At 47.6% G+C, this 19,077-nt stretch overlaps 1 protein-coding gene across 1 annotated transcript in view; it reads right to left on the bottom strand.

Annotated features, from left to right (window-relative positions):
• LMNB2 (lamin B2) overlaps positions 1-19,077 on the bottom strand; it is an 89,188-nt gene that overhangs the window by 2,476 nt on the left and 67,635 nt on the right. The window contains exons 9-11 of the mRNA XM_040417826.1: positions 16,025-16,132; positions 12,541-12,660; positions 11,192-11,302 (exon numbers count right to left, since the gene is read on the bottom strand). Coding sequence (XP_040273760.1) covers positions 11,192-11,302; positions 12,541-12,660; positions 16,025-16,132 — 339 coding nt within the window. The remainder of the gene's footprint in view (positions 1-11,191; positions 11,303-12,540; positions 12,661-16,024; positions 16,133-19,077) is intronic.

The raw sequence follows: 19,077 nt of genomic DNA, 5'->3' as shown, positions 1-19,077 counted from the left end.
ATCACAAAGTAAAAAAAAAACAAAAAAAAAAACAAAAAAAAAAAAAAAAAAAAAAGCAAACAAAAAACATCATGGGCATTGCCACATGCGAAAACGTTCATACTATTAATATAACAATATTTATCCCATATGGCAAATAACGTAAAGGGGAAAAAATAAAATAAATGGCCAAAAATCATATATACTCACACAGCTCCGTACACAACAAAAAAAAGTTACAGGGGTCAGAAGATTGTGATTAGAGATGAGCGAATAGACTTCGGATGAAACGTCCGAAGTCGATTCGCATAATACTTTGTTTGAATACTGTATGGAATAAGCGCTCAGTACAGTATTCGAATGTATTGGCCCCTATGAGCCGAAGTTACGACTTTGCGAAGTCTATTTCTACTTTAAAAAACCATTTCCCGAACTCTGGTACGGTTCCAATTGGTACCTTGGAACAGAACCAGAGTTCGGGAAAATGATATTTTTTTTGTGCTTACCTGTAAAAAAAATCCTTTTCTTGCAGAGTTCATTGGGGGACACATGATACCATGGGTATAGCTGCTGCTGCCATTAGAAGGCGACACTAGGCAAAAAAGTGTTAGCCTCTCCTCTCAGCTATACCCCTCCTGCACACACTGAGCTAATCAGTTTTGTACAAAAGCAGGAGCAGCAGCCAGGAGAGGCAAACCGAAAGCAAGAACCAGAACAGAAGTGAAGATAGGACAGAACCGAGGACAGGTGGGACCCATCTGGAAGATCCAGCAATGTACTTACTGGGTGGGGGGGGGTGCAGTGTCCCCCAATGAACTCAGCGAGAAAAGGATTTTACAGAGGAGCACAAAAAAACGAGATTTTTGTATAACTTACCAGTAAAATCTCTTTCTCGCTCTTTCCTTGGGGGACACAGAAGACCTTGGGTATAGCTCATCTCCATAGGAGGCGTGACACTAAGTGAAAGCTGTTAAGCCCCTCCTCCACAGCTATACCCTCAGCCTGGAGAGAGAGGCAGCCAGTTGCGTGTCCAAGCAGTGAGAAAAGGCAAAGTCCAACAAGGAACCAACAAGCCAACTACCCAACGGGTAACACAAACTCGGAAACCGTGTAGAGAAAAACAACGAATGGGTGGGTGCTGTGTCCCCCAAGGAAAGAGCGAGAAAGAGATTTTACTGGTAAGTTATACAAAAATCTCGTTTTCTCGCCCAGTTTCCTTGGGGGACACAGAAGACCTTGGGATGTTCAAAAGCAGTCCAAAAGGGGAGGGACCACAGCTCCAAGGCGAAGCACCCGAAGGCATCAAGGAACCGCCGCCTGCAGACCCAGGCGGACCAAGGCAGCATACGCCGAAGCCAGAGTATGCACCCTGTAGAACTCTGTAAAGCGTGCAAGGAAGACCTGTGGCCGCCTTGCTCAAATGCATGGCCGAAGCCCAATGCCTCCGGCCCAGGAGGCACCGACCGCTCTGGTGAAATGAACGGTGACAGCAAAGGCAGAATCCTGCCCTCGGTGCGGTAACCTCAGCAATAGCCAATCTGATAAAGCGGAGGAAAACCACCCTGGAGTCCTCAACTCTAAGCGCGGACCTCCAGGAAACCCAAGAGACCGAACGTCGACAAGAGTCGGAGATCTCCAAGTAAAAACTGCAAGGCCCAAACAACGTCCAAATCGGTGAAGTGTTGAAGCGAAAGGCAAACACCACCTTCAGAAGGAAGGAACGGGATGTAGAACAGCCCTGTCCTGGGAACAGACAGAAGGCTCAGAACAAAAAGGGGCCATTCAGGCACCCGTCAGAGACACGACTGATACGGAAACACAACCGTACAGGACAGGCGGGGTAGAGAGAACTTCTGTAACGGCTCCAAGGACAAGATTGGAGCGCCGAGAACTCAGTATGTAGTTCCCAGGGCGGTACCGAAGGACAGTACAGAGGAACCAAAGAGCCATTTCGAGTAAGAAGGTCTTGACAGGCCCAGAGGGCCGGGGAACGCTGGAAGAGGAAGAACAGCGCTGACACTTGATACCTCAAGTAAAGGAATCCCAGTCCCAGGTCTAGGCCGGACTGGAAAAAAGACAACCATGGGGAGAGAAAAAGTCAGAGTGGGGAATGCACAGCTTCCCACAGAACCCAGATAAAAAAAACCATAAGTCTTACGACAGATCCTGGACGAAATACAGCCAGGAGCGGACAGTAGCGAACCCGCTGGAGTCGCCTGGCAAGAGGGCGAAAAACCAAATGTGATCAGGCGCAGACCAGTAACACGGGCAGAAGTCGACAAAACTGGTCCCGTCGGCCCCCGAGCAACGTTGTCCCGTATCCACCCGAGTGGGGGAGCAGAAGGACAGACGGAAAGGAACCAAAAGGGTCCGCCCAGCATCCGCCAGATGCCAGGACAAGACAGGCTAAAGTCCATGCTGATGTAGCCATGTTCTACATTCCCGGTGTAGGAGATCAAAGGACAATCTGGACCGAAAGGTAGTCCCCCCAAGTTACCGAGAAGGTAAGTCTACAGCAGGACCATTGTCTTAGAATGGACCACGCAATCTGCACTCAGCGGGAGGACAGAACGCGGTAGACTCGGTAAATAGGCACAGCTAATACAGCCAGTGTGAACAAGGGAGACAGTACGAGGCCAAAAGGAACACCGGAACCATCCACATGAACAACCATGCTCTCCCCAGAGGGGAGGACAGTGAAGGAACAACCTCTGAAGTCTGGCGGGACAGAAGCCACATCAGAGTGATCTGTACCGAGCGGGAGCCAAACAGAGCCGGCGAGATAAGGTAGTCGAGACAGAGGCCGGCATAACACCCTCCAACCGAACGGAGGAGTGGGCAACAGGGAAGCCATAGGACAGCTCAAAAGCAGAACCCTGCTACACTGTGAGATGCCCGGTTCACCGCCTCGCAGAAGGAGAAATACCCTGAAGAACCCAAGGCGGAGGTCCTCCGGACCTGGGTAATCGAGCACCCAAGAGAATTTGGGTGACCTTCCCGAGAAAAGCGGCCCGCACCTGGTAGCAGATCAGACTGTAGCGTAGAGGCGCCAAGAGGAAGGACTCATACCACACTACATCCGAAGAGGAGGAAATTGCAGCAGGCAAGGGAACCGCAGTCCTGCCAGAGCCAACGAAGAATTCGAGGGGCGCTCCACACAACCGCACTCTCGACCATGTGACCACTAGCGCAGGGAAGCAATACCGCGGAAGGACGAATGGGCACGCATCTAGGAACCACGAACACTCCCTGGGATGAAGGGCCAACTAAATGAATGAGTACCACCCAGCTCCGTGCAGCAGAGAGCAAGTAGAGCCCGTCCGGGTCAGGTGGACAGAATGAACTCCTTAGAGACGAGTGCAAGGTTTGCGGCAAGCATCGTATCCCAAGAAAACAAAAGTATGCCGCAGGAAGTAGATGAGGCATACGTACGAGCAGCCCGTAAGCAGTGAGAAGGCCAACCCACCTACAGGAGGAGAAGGCATACACGGCCCAAACAACGCACAAGAACGTCCGCTCACTGCAAAAAGGTTAATTTAGCGAAAAAGGGGGCTCGCCACAGAGTGCCACAGCATGTACGGAATTGCAAAGTGCAACCTGAAAGGGAGTTATGCACAAGCCTAGTATAGCATGCGATGGAACGCAAGCAGTCCGCCCCGAAAGGGGGGAAATTGTACCTGGCAAACTGCAGTCGGCAAGAGTGCAAAGGCCGGTCCCAAAAGGGAGTGATGCCTAAGGCCGTACCTACCTCAGAGAAGCAGGACATACCCTATAATCCAGCATGAACGCAGGAGGTCCACCTAGTGAAAGGGGAACATGCACAGGGTTATCCTAGCATTAAGTGAGTGTGCAATAATACACCCAACACTGACTTAGCGAGAGTGCAACTACTCTGCCAATGAAGGGGGACATGTACAAGTCCAGCACAGCCATACAAGGACAGCCGTGAATCTCATGAGCGTGCCAAATTCTGCCCATGGAATGAGGGGTGGCCACGCACAAGGCCAGCACCGTATCCAATGGGAGTGCAAGCGTTCCACCCATGTTAGAGGGCAATGCTCATGGCCAGCAAGGTATCCGGTGAGAGTGTAGCATGCCGCCCAGAAAAAAAGGGGGGGGTAATGCACATGGTCAGCATCTCATCCAGGGAGAGTGCGTGCACCCGCCATGTATGAGAGTCATACACATGGCCAGCATCGTACTGGTGAGAGACAAACACAGTCAGTGAGAATGTGTGTATGTCACCTGAGGAAGGAAGGCATGCCCATGGCAGGCAGCGAATCCAGCGAGAGTGCGTACACCGCCCACGGAAGAGGGGTCATGCATATGGCCGACAGCGGATCCAGCGAGAGTGCAAGCACCCCGCCATGTATGGGGTACATGCACATGGCCAGCAACGTACCTGCGAGAAAACAACCACAGACGGAGGGATGTATGTATGCTGCCTGAGTCATGCCTATGGCCGGCAGCGAAACCAGTGAGAGTGCAGCATAGTAACATAGTACATAAGTACATCATAGCACATCAGAGAGAGTGCAGCGTTCCGCCTATGGAAGGGGGTCGTGCACATAGCCAGTACCGTATCCGGTGAGAGTGCAGTATTCCTCCTAAAAAGGGGGGGTCATGCACATGATCGGCAACAGATCCAGTGAGAGTGTAGCGTTCCGCCTAAGAAGGGGGTCACGCACATGGCCGACAGCGAATCCAGTGAGAGCGCTGCGTTCCGCCCATGGAAGGGGGTCACGCACATGGCCGGCAGTGAAACCAGTGAGAGTGCAGCGTTCCGCCTAGAGAAGGAGGTCACGCACATGGCCGACAGCGAATCCAGTGAGAACGCTGCGTTCCGCCCATGGAAGGGGGTCACGCACATGGCCGGCAGTGAATCCAGTGAGAGTGCAGCGTTCCGCCTAGAGAAGGGGGTCACGCACATGGCCGGCAGCAAATCCATAGAGAGTGCAGCATTCCGCCTATGGAAGGGGGTCATGCACATGGCCAGCACCGTATCCGGTGAAGGTGCAGTATTCCGCCTAAAAAGGGGGTCATGCACATGGCCAGCCGGCAGCCAGGGAGAGTGCAGTATCCCGCCAAGGAGGGGGGGGATGTACATGGCAGGCACCGTAACTGGAGAGATGATGAATGCTGCCTACGGAAGGGCCGCATGCACTTGGCCAGCGCCGTATCCTGGAAGAGGGAAGGAAAAACCGCCTAAAAAGGGAAATGCCCTAGCACCGACGCAGGTTGGGAGCGCAACACTATGCCACTTGTGGAAAGAGGGCATGCAGACATGCAGCACTACTGATGAGGCTGCAGCGTCCAGCGCAGTCCAATAGAAATCTGTTATTTCTTTTTTTTTTTTTTTATATTTTTCATTAAAAACACAGCCTCTCTGAGGCTAAAGGGGGGCCACCTATAGGGGCACAGATAGTCAGGAAAAGGGGGGCCAGCCATACAGGCCCATTGGGAGCCGGCCTGTACCCAAAGGGTTAACATGGATCCGGCCTGGAGGGCGGCGCTGCGATCCCCTGGGGGCGGAGGAACCTCCCGGCGGGAAGAATTCGCGCCTGGAGAAGTTCCCGCCCCCTCCACCAGAGGCCGGAATTTTGCGGCCTAGTAGGCCGTAAAGCCGGGGTCTAAATTTGCAGCGCCCGGTATGTACCGCCGGGACCTGAGGCGGAGTGGCGCATCAAAACCGGCCGCGGGTGCCCACCCCGCGGGCCGGTCGGAATTGCACATGGCAGGCACCATTGCGGAGCCCCACTGACCGGCACCAACGGTCAGCCGGGGCCTGCTGGGCATAGACATCAAGCCCAAAGCCGGCCGCGGGAGCCCACCCCGCCGGCCGGAAGAGTCAGGGGCTCGGAATGGCGGCTTGCCGGCCGCGGGAGCCCACCCCGCCGGCCGGAAGAGTCAGGGGCTCGGAATGGCGGCTTGCCGGCCGCGGGAGCCCACCCGCCGGCCGGAAGAGTCAGGGACCCGGAATGGCGGCCTAGCAGGCCGTGGAGCCTGGGCTAAGATTTTTGCGGCGCCCGGCCGCACCGGAATACCGATGTCGGCCGGAGGCGAGGCCTTACTCCACAGCAGTCAGGAGCAACACTCCGGTAGGAGATGGGGGGGGACCCAGAGACCGGGTGCCTGTGCTGATAGAGAATAAACTATATTGCCGCTTCTGTAGCTGGCTGTGGAGACAGCCACTGGCTGCATGTCTATGGGAGCCAGGCAGGGGGGGGAGGCAGAAGGAGATTGCCGCTCTGCGGCACCCCAGGGGCCAGCATAGATCCAGCAGGGGACTAGAGGCCCAGAATGGGGGTCAGGCACGCAGGAGACCAGGGTGGGGGGGTGGGGGACGTAGGGCTGGAGAAGCCTCTCTCTTACCACAGCCGTTTTCACCCTCGGTCCATTCCAGCAGGGTCGCCCCTTCAGCTACTGGCACCGCAGTGGCAGGACGCTGGAGAGGGACTTGGCGTGCGGGCGACCCTTGCGCTGGCGGGATGCAGGGGAGCTGGGCTGCCCTGGTCCACCTTGCCTTCTGTGGGGGAGGCAGCAGTGCGGGTGACCGGCACTGGCGCAACTCAACCCCGGGAGAACAGAGAGGTCTAGTGCGTCTCTGTTATCCCTGATGATCTGGAACAAAAAGAAAAGGAAAAAGTAAAAATCTAAAATTGAAACAAGGAGAAAGCAGCCCTGCAGAGCAGGGAGTGTCTTGCCTCCTTGGACACTAAGCAAAAAACTGGCTGCCTCTCTCTCCAGGCTGAGGGTATAGCTGTGGAGGAGGGGCTTAACAGCTTTCACTTAGTGTCACGCCTCCTATGGAGATGAGCTATACCCAAGGTCTTCTGTGTCCCCCAAGGAAACTGGGCGAGAAATTATATTTTCTCGCTCGTATCACTGGGGGACACAGGATACCATGGGACGTTCCATAGCAGTACCATAGGGAGGGAACAAAAGACCTAAGCAAAGCTAAGGCTGGCCATGAGGTCCCGCGCAGAACTGCGGGGAAAGGATGCGCAGGAGCCCAGAAAAGGATAGGAAGAGCATGATCCAGGACGGCCAGCCAGAGAGTGTAAAGGATGCCGGCAGGGCAGAAGAGAAACGCCCAGTTAAACGAAGCCAACGGGCTGGAGATACTTCAGAAGATGTGGATAGCAGAACAGAATATCCACAAGAAAGATATGCCTCTCTGACGAATGAACATGATGTCTGGGAACTGGTGTTGAAGTCTGGAATGGAAGGCCAGGGCGGTTTGCATGACAATAGGCCCCACGGAAAGCAAGGGAGGTTCACCCAATAGAGGGGTCTTCTGAATCCGGGTACATATGAGATCCGGACACAAAGCGACAGCAGGACCAGGAAGGGCGATTTCAACACAGAGGAAAAAACATGGTAGCTAGGAAGGAACCAGCTGGGCAGAGTACCAATCCTGGAGAGGTCTCCCAAGTAGTCGAGGAGACCTCTCTGAGCAAACAAAAGAGAAAGTAGGGATGGCCACGGGAGATTTAAGCCACAATGGGAACCCTTGGAGGAACAGACCATAAAAAAATAAAATGACATGCTCGACCAGTGAGAGAAAAAAAAAAAAAAAAATAAATAAAAAAGTCTTCAGGCACCTTTAAGATCCCAGCCATGCTACAGAGAGAAATGTTGCATAAGAGTACAGCCACGTGAATGTCCATCAGTAGACAAAAGGAAGACTGCCAGATGCTGGGTCCAGGACAATATCATGACTAAAAAGCTAGACAGGCTAAGGAAGCAAAGCAGAGAGAGCAGCTGCAATGGGAAAAGAGAGCAGGCTACAATAAGTGAGAGTGTAGACGTTTCCCAGGAACATCTAGGGATGTAGCCATGAGTACACTCCTGGAAGCAGATTAGGAACCGCTGTGTACAGCTCGGCAAAAAGAAAAAACTCCAGAAGTAGCAATATGGTAGGAGGATGCCCCCAGGGCTGCAGAGGTTCATCGTAAGTTCTCTCACAAGAGAAGCCGTCTGACACATCACAGACCAACCTGCCTGGACTGGCCAACAGTAACAGTAGGCTGAAGCAATGGCAAAGGCAGAAACGTTGGGAGTGTGTAGACTCGTCAGAGAGCAACCCCCGCCCAGAGGAATGTCCAAAGTGGACAAAGATGGGAGAATACTCCACCCTAAGGGGAGTGTAGTGGTGATGTCCAACTCCACAGAAGTATCAGAGAAAAAACAAACCGTCATATAGAAAAAAGGAGCGGCAGCGCAGGTGCTCCAGAGCAATAAGACACCAACCCAAGGAATATGGATACTGGTCAGGGAGACTGAAAACAGTAGCTTGGGTGAGAGTAACTAATCACTTTGTAAAAAAGGCACACAGTAGAAAGGGTGTTGCGTTCCAGCCACGAATCTTCCATTAGCGGTGACAAGTGACAGCACAACCGCTGATCTGGAGGGGAAAAATGTAGTCAATTCACAGTATGTGCGCTGAATAGGTATGTCTGCTACAACTGGACATGTCAGAGACAGTACTTGATCTCCTAAGAGAGGCAGTGCTGAAGCTGTCATGGTGTCAACTGTTAACGCCAATGATCACCTTGTGAAGGAAACAATACCATAGGCGAGCGTCGCAAGAACAAGGGAGTTACGCCTGCTGAAGAACCGCAGTCTAATGCCCACCAGAAGTGAGGTATGTATTAAGTATAGCATCCCATGCTATTGCACAAACCCAGATTGCTGATGAATGTAATGCAGAAGAACATGCCATCAGGAACGAAAAAAACGTGTAAGATGAGGCACCGAGTGGCCGCAAAGACCATGTCTGCCAGTGCCACGGCATCAATAGGTAGCATAAAACAACCAGGCAAGCAGCCTGCTTGTAAATATATATACCATCACCTCATCTAATACCAACAGGCAAGTTCACCTATTGAAGGGGGAGAGATGCGGCAAAAACTACCGCATACAAAGATGGGGCAGAAACAAGGTGAGGAGTAGAAACTACAGATCCAACATCCTGGGCAAATGCACAATGTGAGGTAGGAAGCAACAAGGGTGCCATGACAGCTTTCAGAGTGAACCTAGGCTAGGCACTGCCCCAGAGAAAGGGACCAGTCACAGACAGTATAAGGCTACGGCAAATACTCCACCTGAGTAGGGAAACCATACAGTAGAGAACACTGCCACTCCACCAGAGGGGGAAGCCATGCAGTAGTAGCCACAGCGGCTAAGGCAAAACGCCACCTGTGGGGGAGGCCATATCACATGGTATGTAGTGCTAGTATAGATACTCCACGTGAGAAGGAGAGCTGGCCATGGATACAGTATACCAAGTCAGTGAGATTCACAAAACCCCTAACCAAGTGGATGTGGGAGCAATCGCAGTATTCTGTGCAGATGCTCCACCATTGTAGAGTGGATTCCAATTGGGACTTAAAGGGAATCTGTCACCTGCTTTTAGCATTTTAAACTTTCAACATTGCCATGTTCAATAAAGTACCTTATTTCCTGCAGTGGTCTTCTTACTTTATTTCGTTTTGTCATTTTGACAAAAAAAAGGTCTTTTTCCGATATGCTAATGAAGCTCCAAGGTGCCCAGAGGGGCGTTTTTTTTTCCTCTCTGGAGCCCAGTGACGTCCCCCTGCAGTGCCCAGTCCGCCTTAATTTGAAGCCCAAGAACGCCTCCTGATCCTGAAATAACCTCCCACAGCCCCGGCAAACTGTTCCGCCCCTTCTCCACGTCATCTTTCTACCTTCAAGAAATGCCCTGTTGTTCTTCCTGTCGGCCACCAGAAATCTCGCGCAGGCGCAGTACCGCCTGCATGATCATCAAGGCTCCTGAGGAAACAGTGCTCAGATTACGTCATTGGGCTCGGTGCATGCCCAGTGCGACTTTTGAGGCTGTTGCCCTCAGGAGCTTGATTATCGTGGAGGCCGCAGGCAGTACTGCGCCTGCGCGAGATTTCTGGCGGCCGACAGGAAGAAGAACGGGGCACTTCTTGAAGGTAGAAGATGACGTGGAGAGGGGGCGGAACCGTTTGCCGGGGCTGTGGGAGGTTATTTCAGGATCAGGAGGCGTTCTTGGGCTTCAAATTAAGGCGGGCTGGACACTGCAGGGGGGAGTCACCGAGCTCCAGGGGGGGGGGGGCGCCCCTCTGGGCACCTTGGAGCTTCATTAGCATATCAGAAAAAGATCTTTTTTATCAAAATGACAAAACGAAATAAAGTAAGACCACTGCAGGAAATAAGGTACTTTATTGAACATGGCAATGTTGTAAGCTTAAAATGCTAAAAGCAGGTGACCAATTCCCTTTAAAGCACAAGAAGGTCGTGCTGTAGGGAAAACCCCCTGAGCAAGCAGAGGTCGCCATGTAAGTGCTCGATGCAAACACACAAAATATCTAGCTAATGAAAGGGATAATGTGGACATAGCGCAGTAACCAGTGGTTGCCCCATATTCCACCTACTGAGTATAAGACAATAGTAGGTGTTGTCTCTGCTAATACTCCACCTGTGAAAGGGGAGGAATAGGACGGGAAGTACAGAGCCGGCGCTAGGACAAATAGCTCGTTTTGGCATAGCAGGCACAGTGTTCAACGTTTGTGTAATCACTGCACCCATTAGCATGAAAACTCTACTTGCAGAAGGAGGAAACAGGATAAGATATACAGTGTCCAGTGGTAGCGACTGAACTCCACCTGTGGAAGGGGAGGAATATGACCAAAAGTACGGGAGCCGGTGCTAGGACCAATGCTGCCCCGCGACCTAGCGGACACAGTAACCAACATTGGAGTAATCCTTCCACCCAACAGCGTGATTACCCAAACTGTGAAAGGAGTTAGTGGGATAGGATATGCTGCGCCCAGTAGTAGTGCGATTAGTCCGCCTGTGGAGGGGGAGGAACGTGATAGGAAGCTCCAGATTTGGGGCTAGTAGCACTATTTTAGTGTGGCGTTGTAGTCACAATATGCAAATGTGGGCGGCTGCATACACTTGTGGAAGGAAGCGCAACTATTCTGCAACAGTATATACCGTGCCCAGTGATAATGATATTACTCCAGGGGTTAGTGAGACAGGATGCACAACATCCACTTGTAATGCAATTACTCTGCCTAAGGAGGTAAGGTAATGCGACAGCATCCAGTAGTAGAGGAATTACCCCCCCCCCAAGGAAGTAAGGCGATGCAACATGCTGGCCCTGTGACTGACAGATCACACCCTATACAAGATGTAAGTGGTATGTAGACTAGTTTACCTGCTGGTGAAATAGATCTTCCTCCCCAAACTCAGCTTCTTCATCCTCACCATCTTCTTCTACGTCTACAGTGGACTCGACAGTCTTTGTTACAGTTCTAACTGCTACTTCCTGATGAAGTAATGCGAAGACAGGGTTATAAGAAACACGAATACTAATTACACCAATTACTGCAGACTGAACTGATTCAACACACAAAGCCATTTTGTGGAAAAAAGTTACCACTTTCAGAATGAACTCTCAAAACCTAACCAGTTACACGTACACAGCCCTAGTGCAGAAAGTAAAGTAAAATGGCAGTAGAGTTGAACCGGGTATTGAAGTATCGATACTTTTAGACCCGGATCGATACGATACCGGGTCTTACTATTTACTGATACTAGGCTGCGCAGCCTAGTATCAGTTAGAGAACATGGCATGCGCTGCTCTCCACTGACGCGGCTGCCGCTGCCACCAATGGGGCGATAGTAGGGAGGGGAGGGACTGCGCCACCAATGAATATAAACACATTAATTCAAGAATAGGCAGCGGGTGATCCACGGCAATTAACCCCTCAGGTGGGGATCCCATGCCCTGTTATCCCACTGCCTATACTTTATTTAATGCGTTTTACATTCATTGGTGGTCGCCCCCACCCCTTCATTGGTGGTGCAGTGGCAGTTGTGATCGGAGCCTTGGCAGTGTAATCGAGTGGCACCAATTGGTTACCATTAGAGATGAGCGAATTTCATATTTTGAAATTCGTTCACACTTCATTTGTTGGTAAAAGGTGAATTACGTTATGGATTCCGTTACCACAGACCATAACGCAATTCTATGACGGAAGGCATTCAGTTATTGATTTCGTCATAATAGAAGTCTATGGCATGCATAACAGATCTGTCCCGTTTCCGTTATGAACGGGACGGGTATGTTTTGCAGCCCATAGAGTTCCATTATGACGGAATGAATAATGGAATGCCTCTAAAGGGATTTCGTCATAGAATTGCGTTATGGTCCGTAGTAACGGAATTCATAACGCAATTCTACTTTTACCACCAAACGAAGCGTGAATGAATTTCAAAATATGAAATTCACTCATCTCTAGTCATTATGTCAGTATTAGAGTATAGTGAACACCAGCTTCCAGCTAGTCTCCCTAATATAGCACTGCGCTGTTAGGAAGATCACTGCTAAGGGACATTTCAGCCCTATTTTTCTACTATAAAGTACATTAGAAAAATGTTCCCTATACCTGTCCCTACACATTAGCAAAATAATATAAAATATGACAGAAAACTGGAAAGTGCAGTCTTATACAGCAATACGCTAAAAACACACAGAAATATGGAGCAATTCTTTGGACTGACCTCCTCATCACTGTTCACCAGGGAGATTTTGATATTGCTGTCTGTACCCCAAGAACTCTGGTTTTTCCAGATTAGAACAGATGGAGGGCTATGGGCGACCCCGGCATCAGCGCTGTATATCTGAGACAGAAGTAGTTACACTTTAGTTTTTAGATGCACCCACTTTCAATCTGTCTACACATTGAAGGCAACATTGACAAGGAAAACATCTACATATGCTTGTGGTTACCTTGAATTAAAAAGCACAATCATTTCAATAATGTTTTAAGCAACCTGCCATTCAGAACTTGGTTCCAGTGGACCATTCCCTCCAAGTAAACAACTGACTGGACATGTGTTAATCCAGAAATCTGCTGCCTTCGGCAGCTAGCAGATCTTCATCCCTTTTCTACTTTCCCATTCTGATACGGCTCCCGTGACCTCCTCTCACCCCGGCCAATGCATGGGTTACATTACACTGACTGTTCACCATGGAGACACAAAGCCTTGCATGGAGCTGTAGTAACAATTATAGGAAATATTTAATCAGCATTGTGTTTTCTGAATTTCTGTTGCGTCAGAGGAGCAGTAATATAAAATAAATATATAAAATCCATTTTTATCCCCATTTGTTTGAATAGGTTATTTTGAGCATCAGTTGTGTTCAGTTTGTTAGTCTCTTCAGGGAGAAATAACTGAACCCTTTCAGAACTGACAAATGAGCACAACTGGGCAAAATACCCACTGAAACCAAAGGATAGTTTAATTTCTGTTCCTCTGACAACATTCATGTGAACTCAGCCATAGGTACACTGGGGCAATAAAATATATATATATATATATATATATATATATATATATATATATATATATATATATATATATATATATATGGGGGGGAAAAATGTGCGTGTTATGCCTGTATATCATAGCTTGTTACATTTTTAATTATCAGATATAGGTCTGTGTAGACAACTATTGATAAAAAGAAGGTATATATCCAGGGGGGGGGGGGACGACAGTTTCCTAGCATTTAGATCATTTTCTACGTAGAAAACCAGGCGTAGAAAATGATGAATGAGACGCCCGCCCACTTTTTTTTTAGACCTGGCAAGAGCATGGAATCGCAGATTGCGGCACACGCAATCTGCGCCTGAAATAATGTCAGTGGGGACAAAACTGAACTGAACAGAACGGAATGCTCCAAAATGCATTCCGTTCCCATACCAGAGAATGTTGTATTTTGCTTTCCGTCCTGTGAAACTGATCTAGACGGATCCGTCATGACCCCCAATGCAAGTCAATGGGGACGGATCAGTTTTCTCTGCCACAATAGAAAACGGATCCGTCCCCCATTGACTTCCAATGGAGTTAATGACGGATCCATCTTGGGTATGTTAAAGATAATACAACTGGATCAGTTCATACCGGATGCAGATGGTTGTATCATCAGTAACTGAAGCGTTTTTTGCTGAGCCCTGCCGGATCCAGTAAAAACGCCAGTGTAAAAGTAGCTAAGTTTTTAGGTCACATTTGCTCCAGGAGGATGTTTTTAATTTGCAACTAATAAAGGTGGATTTTTATACTCCCTGGATATATACCATCATTTTATCAAGTGTTGCATCTACATTTCACAGCACTTAATTTTCTGGTGACCTGGCCTTCTATCTCTATGATAGGCATAAGTGGTATGTACGAACCCTGCACGAGTCAAACTTTTACTTTAGGCGGTATGGTGCTTATAACTTTATAACTTTATGCTTAGCTCCCACTTTTAGTCACCAACACCAAAATTGATGACAAAATAGTTTGCCTGTGTGTATAAAGTGCTCAGGATCATTTGGACAATGTGCTAGGTGCTTACTTTCTGAAAATAGATGATATTAGGGGTTCATATGATTTCTTTTATTGTAAATTTGTCCATGTCACAAGTGTGAAATGTCTGAGAACCTCTCAGCAAAAAAAGGTTGTCACAGCTAGGACACAAGTGCCAGGGTTTTGTTTTTTACTAAAAGGAGAAGATGATGAGCATCTACTGCACCTAATCAGGACACTTGCCGCCCATTTGTTGAGATGCATATATGTGTACTGCCATTTGGATCTCACTTTTCTTAAGTTCTGGTGACCATGTAATGTGAGCTTTTTTATTTTTAAAAAAGGTTTTATGTAAAATTGCACTGAATAAAGGTGCTCATGAGTGCTGGGTACAATAACGCTCACTTAGCGATCCTTTGCTTCATTTGAGTAAAAAAAATACTTTTAATTTATATGCAAATGAACACTGAAGGTGGGCCCGAGCCACTCTGTGCACCTTTGCTCCTTCTGCCAGCCCCTCTATCTCCTTGAGCAGCAAGGAGAGGTTTTTGCATATACATCTTGCCTTGCCCTATCGGTCGAGGAGATGGAGGAACTGGCAGATGAAGCAGTAGGTGCAAGAGTGCACAGAGGCTTGGGACCGTCTTCAGTGCACCGAACTTCTATTTTGCAAATATATTTTTGTATGCAAGTACTTTTTGTCCAGAATGGATCGCTATGTGAAAGGTATCATTACATTCAACTGAGCTACCACTACAATGCATTCTGCCTGATGTAACCGTGAATTTCATGGTGACAGGTTTCCATTTAATTCAGGTTGTATTTGTGAAGTGTGAAAACTGCTCTTACTGTGAAATGATTAAATATGCATTTACCTAGAAAAGAAAGCATATTTTTGATGTTGGACTGTGGCAAAGACAAGTAAATATGCAGCTTCAATGTTCACACAATGGAAATACAGGTTAAAGAAAAAAATATAAAAAATAAATGACGCATGCATTTTTGCTTTGGAACCTGGCCACAGAATTTACCCCATTCAATACACATATGGCTAATCCACCATGGTTTCCACGCACGAATCAGGCAAGAAATAGCGAGTAAATTCTCTTTTTACTGCAGCACAGAATTGAATTCCGGTTGTGGAAAAAAGTACCAATGCCATGAAAAACCGGCAAATATTGAAGGCAGTTGACAAGTTTGAAAACACACGACACTCTTTTACACGAACATGACAGATTGGCTCCGGATGCGTTCAGTGAAACTAACACAATTTTGTAAGCAAGTTCAGTCAGTTTTGTCTGCGATTGCGTTACATTTTTTCGGCGCATGTGCAATGGGTTTTTCACGGGCGTGATAAAAAAAATAAAAAAAACTGAAGGTTTACAAACAACATCTCTTAGTAACCATCAGTGAAAAACGCATTGCATCCTCACTTGCGTTTTTCACTGAAGCCCCATTCACTTTTATGGGGCCAGAACTGGTGCGTGGAAAGAAAATAAAAACGCTCATGTACACAGACCCATTGAAATGAAGGGGTCAGGATTCAATGGGGGTGCTATGCGTTCACGTCAAGCATTGCAACCGCGCGGAAAACTCGCTCGTGTGAAAGGGGCCTTAGAGTTTCAGCGAGATATTTTTGAATTTTGAAATTTTACCTATTCCACTCCAGAGCCATACAAAGATTACTCACCTTAACAGACTGCCCTGCTTTCAGCACATATTTGGCTGTGAATTTATATACAATTTCTTCTTGGTTTCCAATGCTCAACTTAAGTCTCCAGCTGCCTAGAGCTTGATCCTGAAAGGAAAGTGTAAAACATTTATTCATACATGCAAATCCAGTCTGTGCAAGGCAAGCTCCGTGCATACTGTCCTCACATCCAGTCCATCGGGATCTGCTGCTTGAAGAGCATAGACTGCAGTATTAGAAAACAGACCTGACTGACATTGAAGAAAATGACCTACTGTTTAAATCTCATTTTATGTTAAACACTTTTTGTGGAATTATGGTATTTTCCAAGTCATAATCTATATTTAATTAGACCATAGAACCATGCAGCTTTTGCACTGACCAATAGGCCTAATATGTCAAGACTTCCTGTTCTGTACAGATAATGTGATGGCTACTGAAAAATAATCTTACAATGACAGATAATCACCCTCTGTATAGATAAAAACATGATCCATCATACACAATAGGTGACATCTCCCGACCTACAGGTCACACATTTCTAGAAAACTCTCCTATAGAAAGCAATGTGTCCTCCTGTCCATTGAGTCTATGGCCCATGAGGCTGCTCTCAAAAAACAGGGAGCCTTAACGTATTTCAGGCCTAGTGGTCAGGGCAAAAACTGCATCATTTGAGTTGTTTTTTTTATCGATACGGACACTGAAAATTAAAACAAAATCTGTATAATAAAAAAAAAAAATAAAATAAAATAAAAAACTATTTATAGGGAACCTGTCACCTCCCAAATCCATTCCAAGCCGCCAGCAGTACCTGCATGTAGCCCACAGCGTGTTTCTGATGATGCTCTGAAGATACTGAAAACGTTGTTTTATCCCCTGCCCGACACGCTTCTCCACACATGCTTGAAGTCAAGGGGGCAGCGGCCTCCTTGCTTCAAGTCACCGTAACCATGCCCCCTTCCCTGTGACTGACAGCCAGCTGTTTGGCTGGCTTTGCCAAACTCGCTGCATAAGCGCTGTCAGTGAGCTGCACCGAATACTCTGCCCCGGAATACTAGGTCAATTTACAACTTCTCCACATTCAAACGTTCCTTAAAGGGAACCTGTCACCGGGATTTTATGTATAGAGCTGAGGACATGGGTTGCTAGATGGCCACTAGCACATCCGCAATACCCAGTCCCCATAGCTCTGTATGCTGTTATTGTGTAAAAAAACAAAAAAAAAACATTTGATACATATGCAAATTAACATAAAAAAGAGTCATATCTTACTTGTGTGACCGGAGAAGAGTCATATTTTCAAGCTCTGACTCATCTCAGGTTAATTTGCATATGTATCAAATCATTTTCTTTACACAATAAAAGCACACAGAGCTATGGGGACTGGATATTGCGGATGTTCTAGTGGCCATCTAGCAACCCATGTCGTCAGCGCTATACCTAAAATCCTGGTGACAGGTTCCCTTTAAAAACACATCTTTTCAGGCAGGCTTATCAAGCTACCTAAACTGACTATTCCCTAACTAAACCTTTCCTCCACCATCTCCTCTGGCCTGAACTCGATCCCCTAGTAGTCCCAAACCTGAAGCAGATCGGCCGGCACCACTCCTGTCAGTTCAATAATGACTAAAATCCTACTTATCACAATCAACTACCTTATGTGTCACCCCCAATTCCTCATAGATTGTAAGCTCTTGCGAGCAGGGTCCCGACTCCTAGTGTTTCAGTTGCATATTATCCAGTTATTTTTGTTTTGTATATGAACCCTATGAACTTGTAAAGCGCTGCGGAATATTGTGGCGCTATATAAATAAATTTTATTATTATTATAATAAGCGCTGTCAATCACGGAAGGGGACGTGGTTTCTGTGACTTGAAGCAAGGAGGCCGCTGCCCCCTTGACTTCAAGCATGTGTGGAGAAGAGCGTGGTGCAGGGGATAAAACAACATTTTCAGTACCTTTGTTGCATCTGCCTTCAGGAAGAAAGGCATCATCAGAAACACACAGCGGGCTACACGCAGGTACTGCTGGCGGCTTGGGATGGTTTTGGGAGGTGACAGGTTCCCTTTAAACAATAGGTCATTTTCTGATGATGCACTCCCCAAGCCAATGGTGATGCAACAAAATGTATTACAATAAGCAGAGATCTAGGGCAGACAATAAATCCAGACATAACAGACAACCTTTTGGCTGTATAGACCTTTTTCAAGTTGCATCTAAAATTAAAAATGTAAAACCGGTACTGGGAAAGCATCCCACAGTGGTGCCGTCTGTTTACTTCCAGATGTAACTTGAAAAAGATCTGTACGACCAAAACATTGTCATTTATATCAGGATTTATTAGACAAAAAAGCTGGCTACACCAGGAGAACATACGTTGTTTTGTTAACTGCATACATGAAAACGGCTGTATACTGAACAAAGGACCATTGTATAATCACTAATAAAAAGGGTGTGCCCCAGATCTCTGCTTGTTGTATACGGTGCATCAAAAGGATCCTTCCAGAGGCACCCCATGTATAACAGAGCGCGGTTCCACCTACTTTGCTACCGTAGGATTTATTGTTATAAGCCAAAGCTGTCAACACAACAAAGCCATGAAACCTATTTGAATCCAGCCTCATAACGTGGGGATCCACAAAACTCATACAACCCATGGAATCTGAGGGTACATGAAGGGCTTATTAAGTCTCTTTAAATGAACATTACATACACGAAAATCTGCTTTATAGCTACTAAGGTAATCTCATGACCCCTTTCCGATTTCTCTCACTTTCAGGGAGTTGTTGGAGACCCGGGGCCTCACTCACAAATACAGATCAAACATGTTACAGCTTTCATTTTCCCAGAGCAAAATGTGATCAAGTAGTCATCTGATCAGTTGCTGTAAGCACAGATAACTGCAAACATTGAAGCCAGTCAGTATAAGCTCAATACAGGAGGCAGAGCATGCCGTACGTAATTGCTCCCTCATTTCAATAAGTATCATTTAATATGACATATCCACCTGCAGTGGATGGGCGTTTTGAAGCTGAACACTCAGTTGTCAAAG

The sequence above is a fragment of the Bufo bufo genome, chromosome 2 (genome assembly GCF_905171765.1).
Source record: "Bufo bufo chromosome 2, aBufBuf1.1, whole genome shotgun sequence".
NCBI classification, from domain to species: domain Eukaryota; kingdom Metazoa; phylum Chordata; class Amphibia; order Anura; family Bufonidae; genus Bufo; species Bufo bufo.
This window is presented reverse-complemented; position numbering and strand designations above follow the sequence as displayed.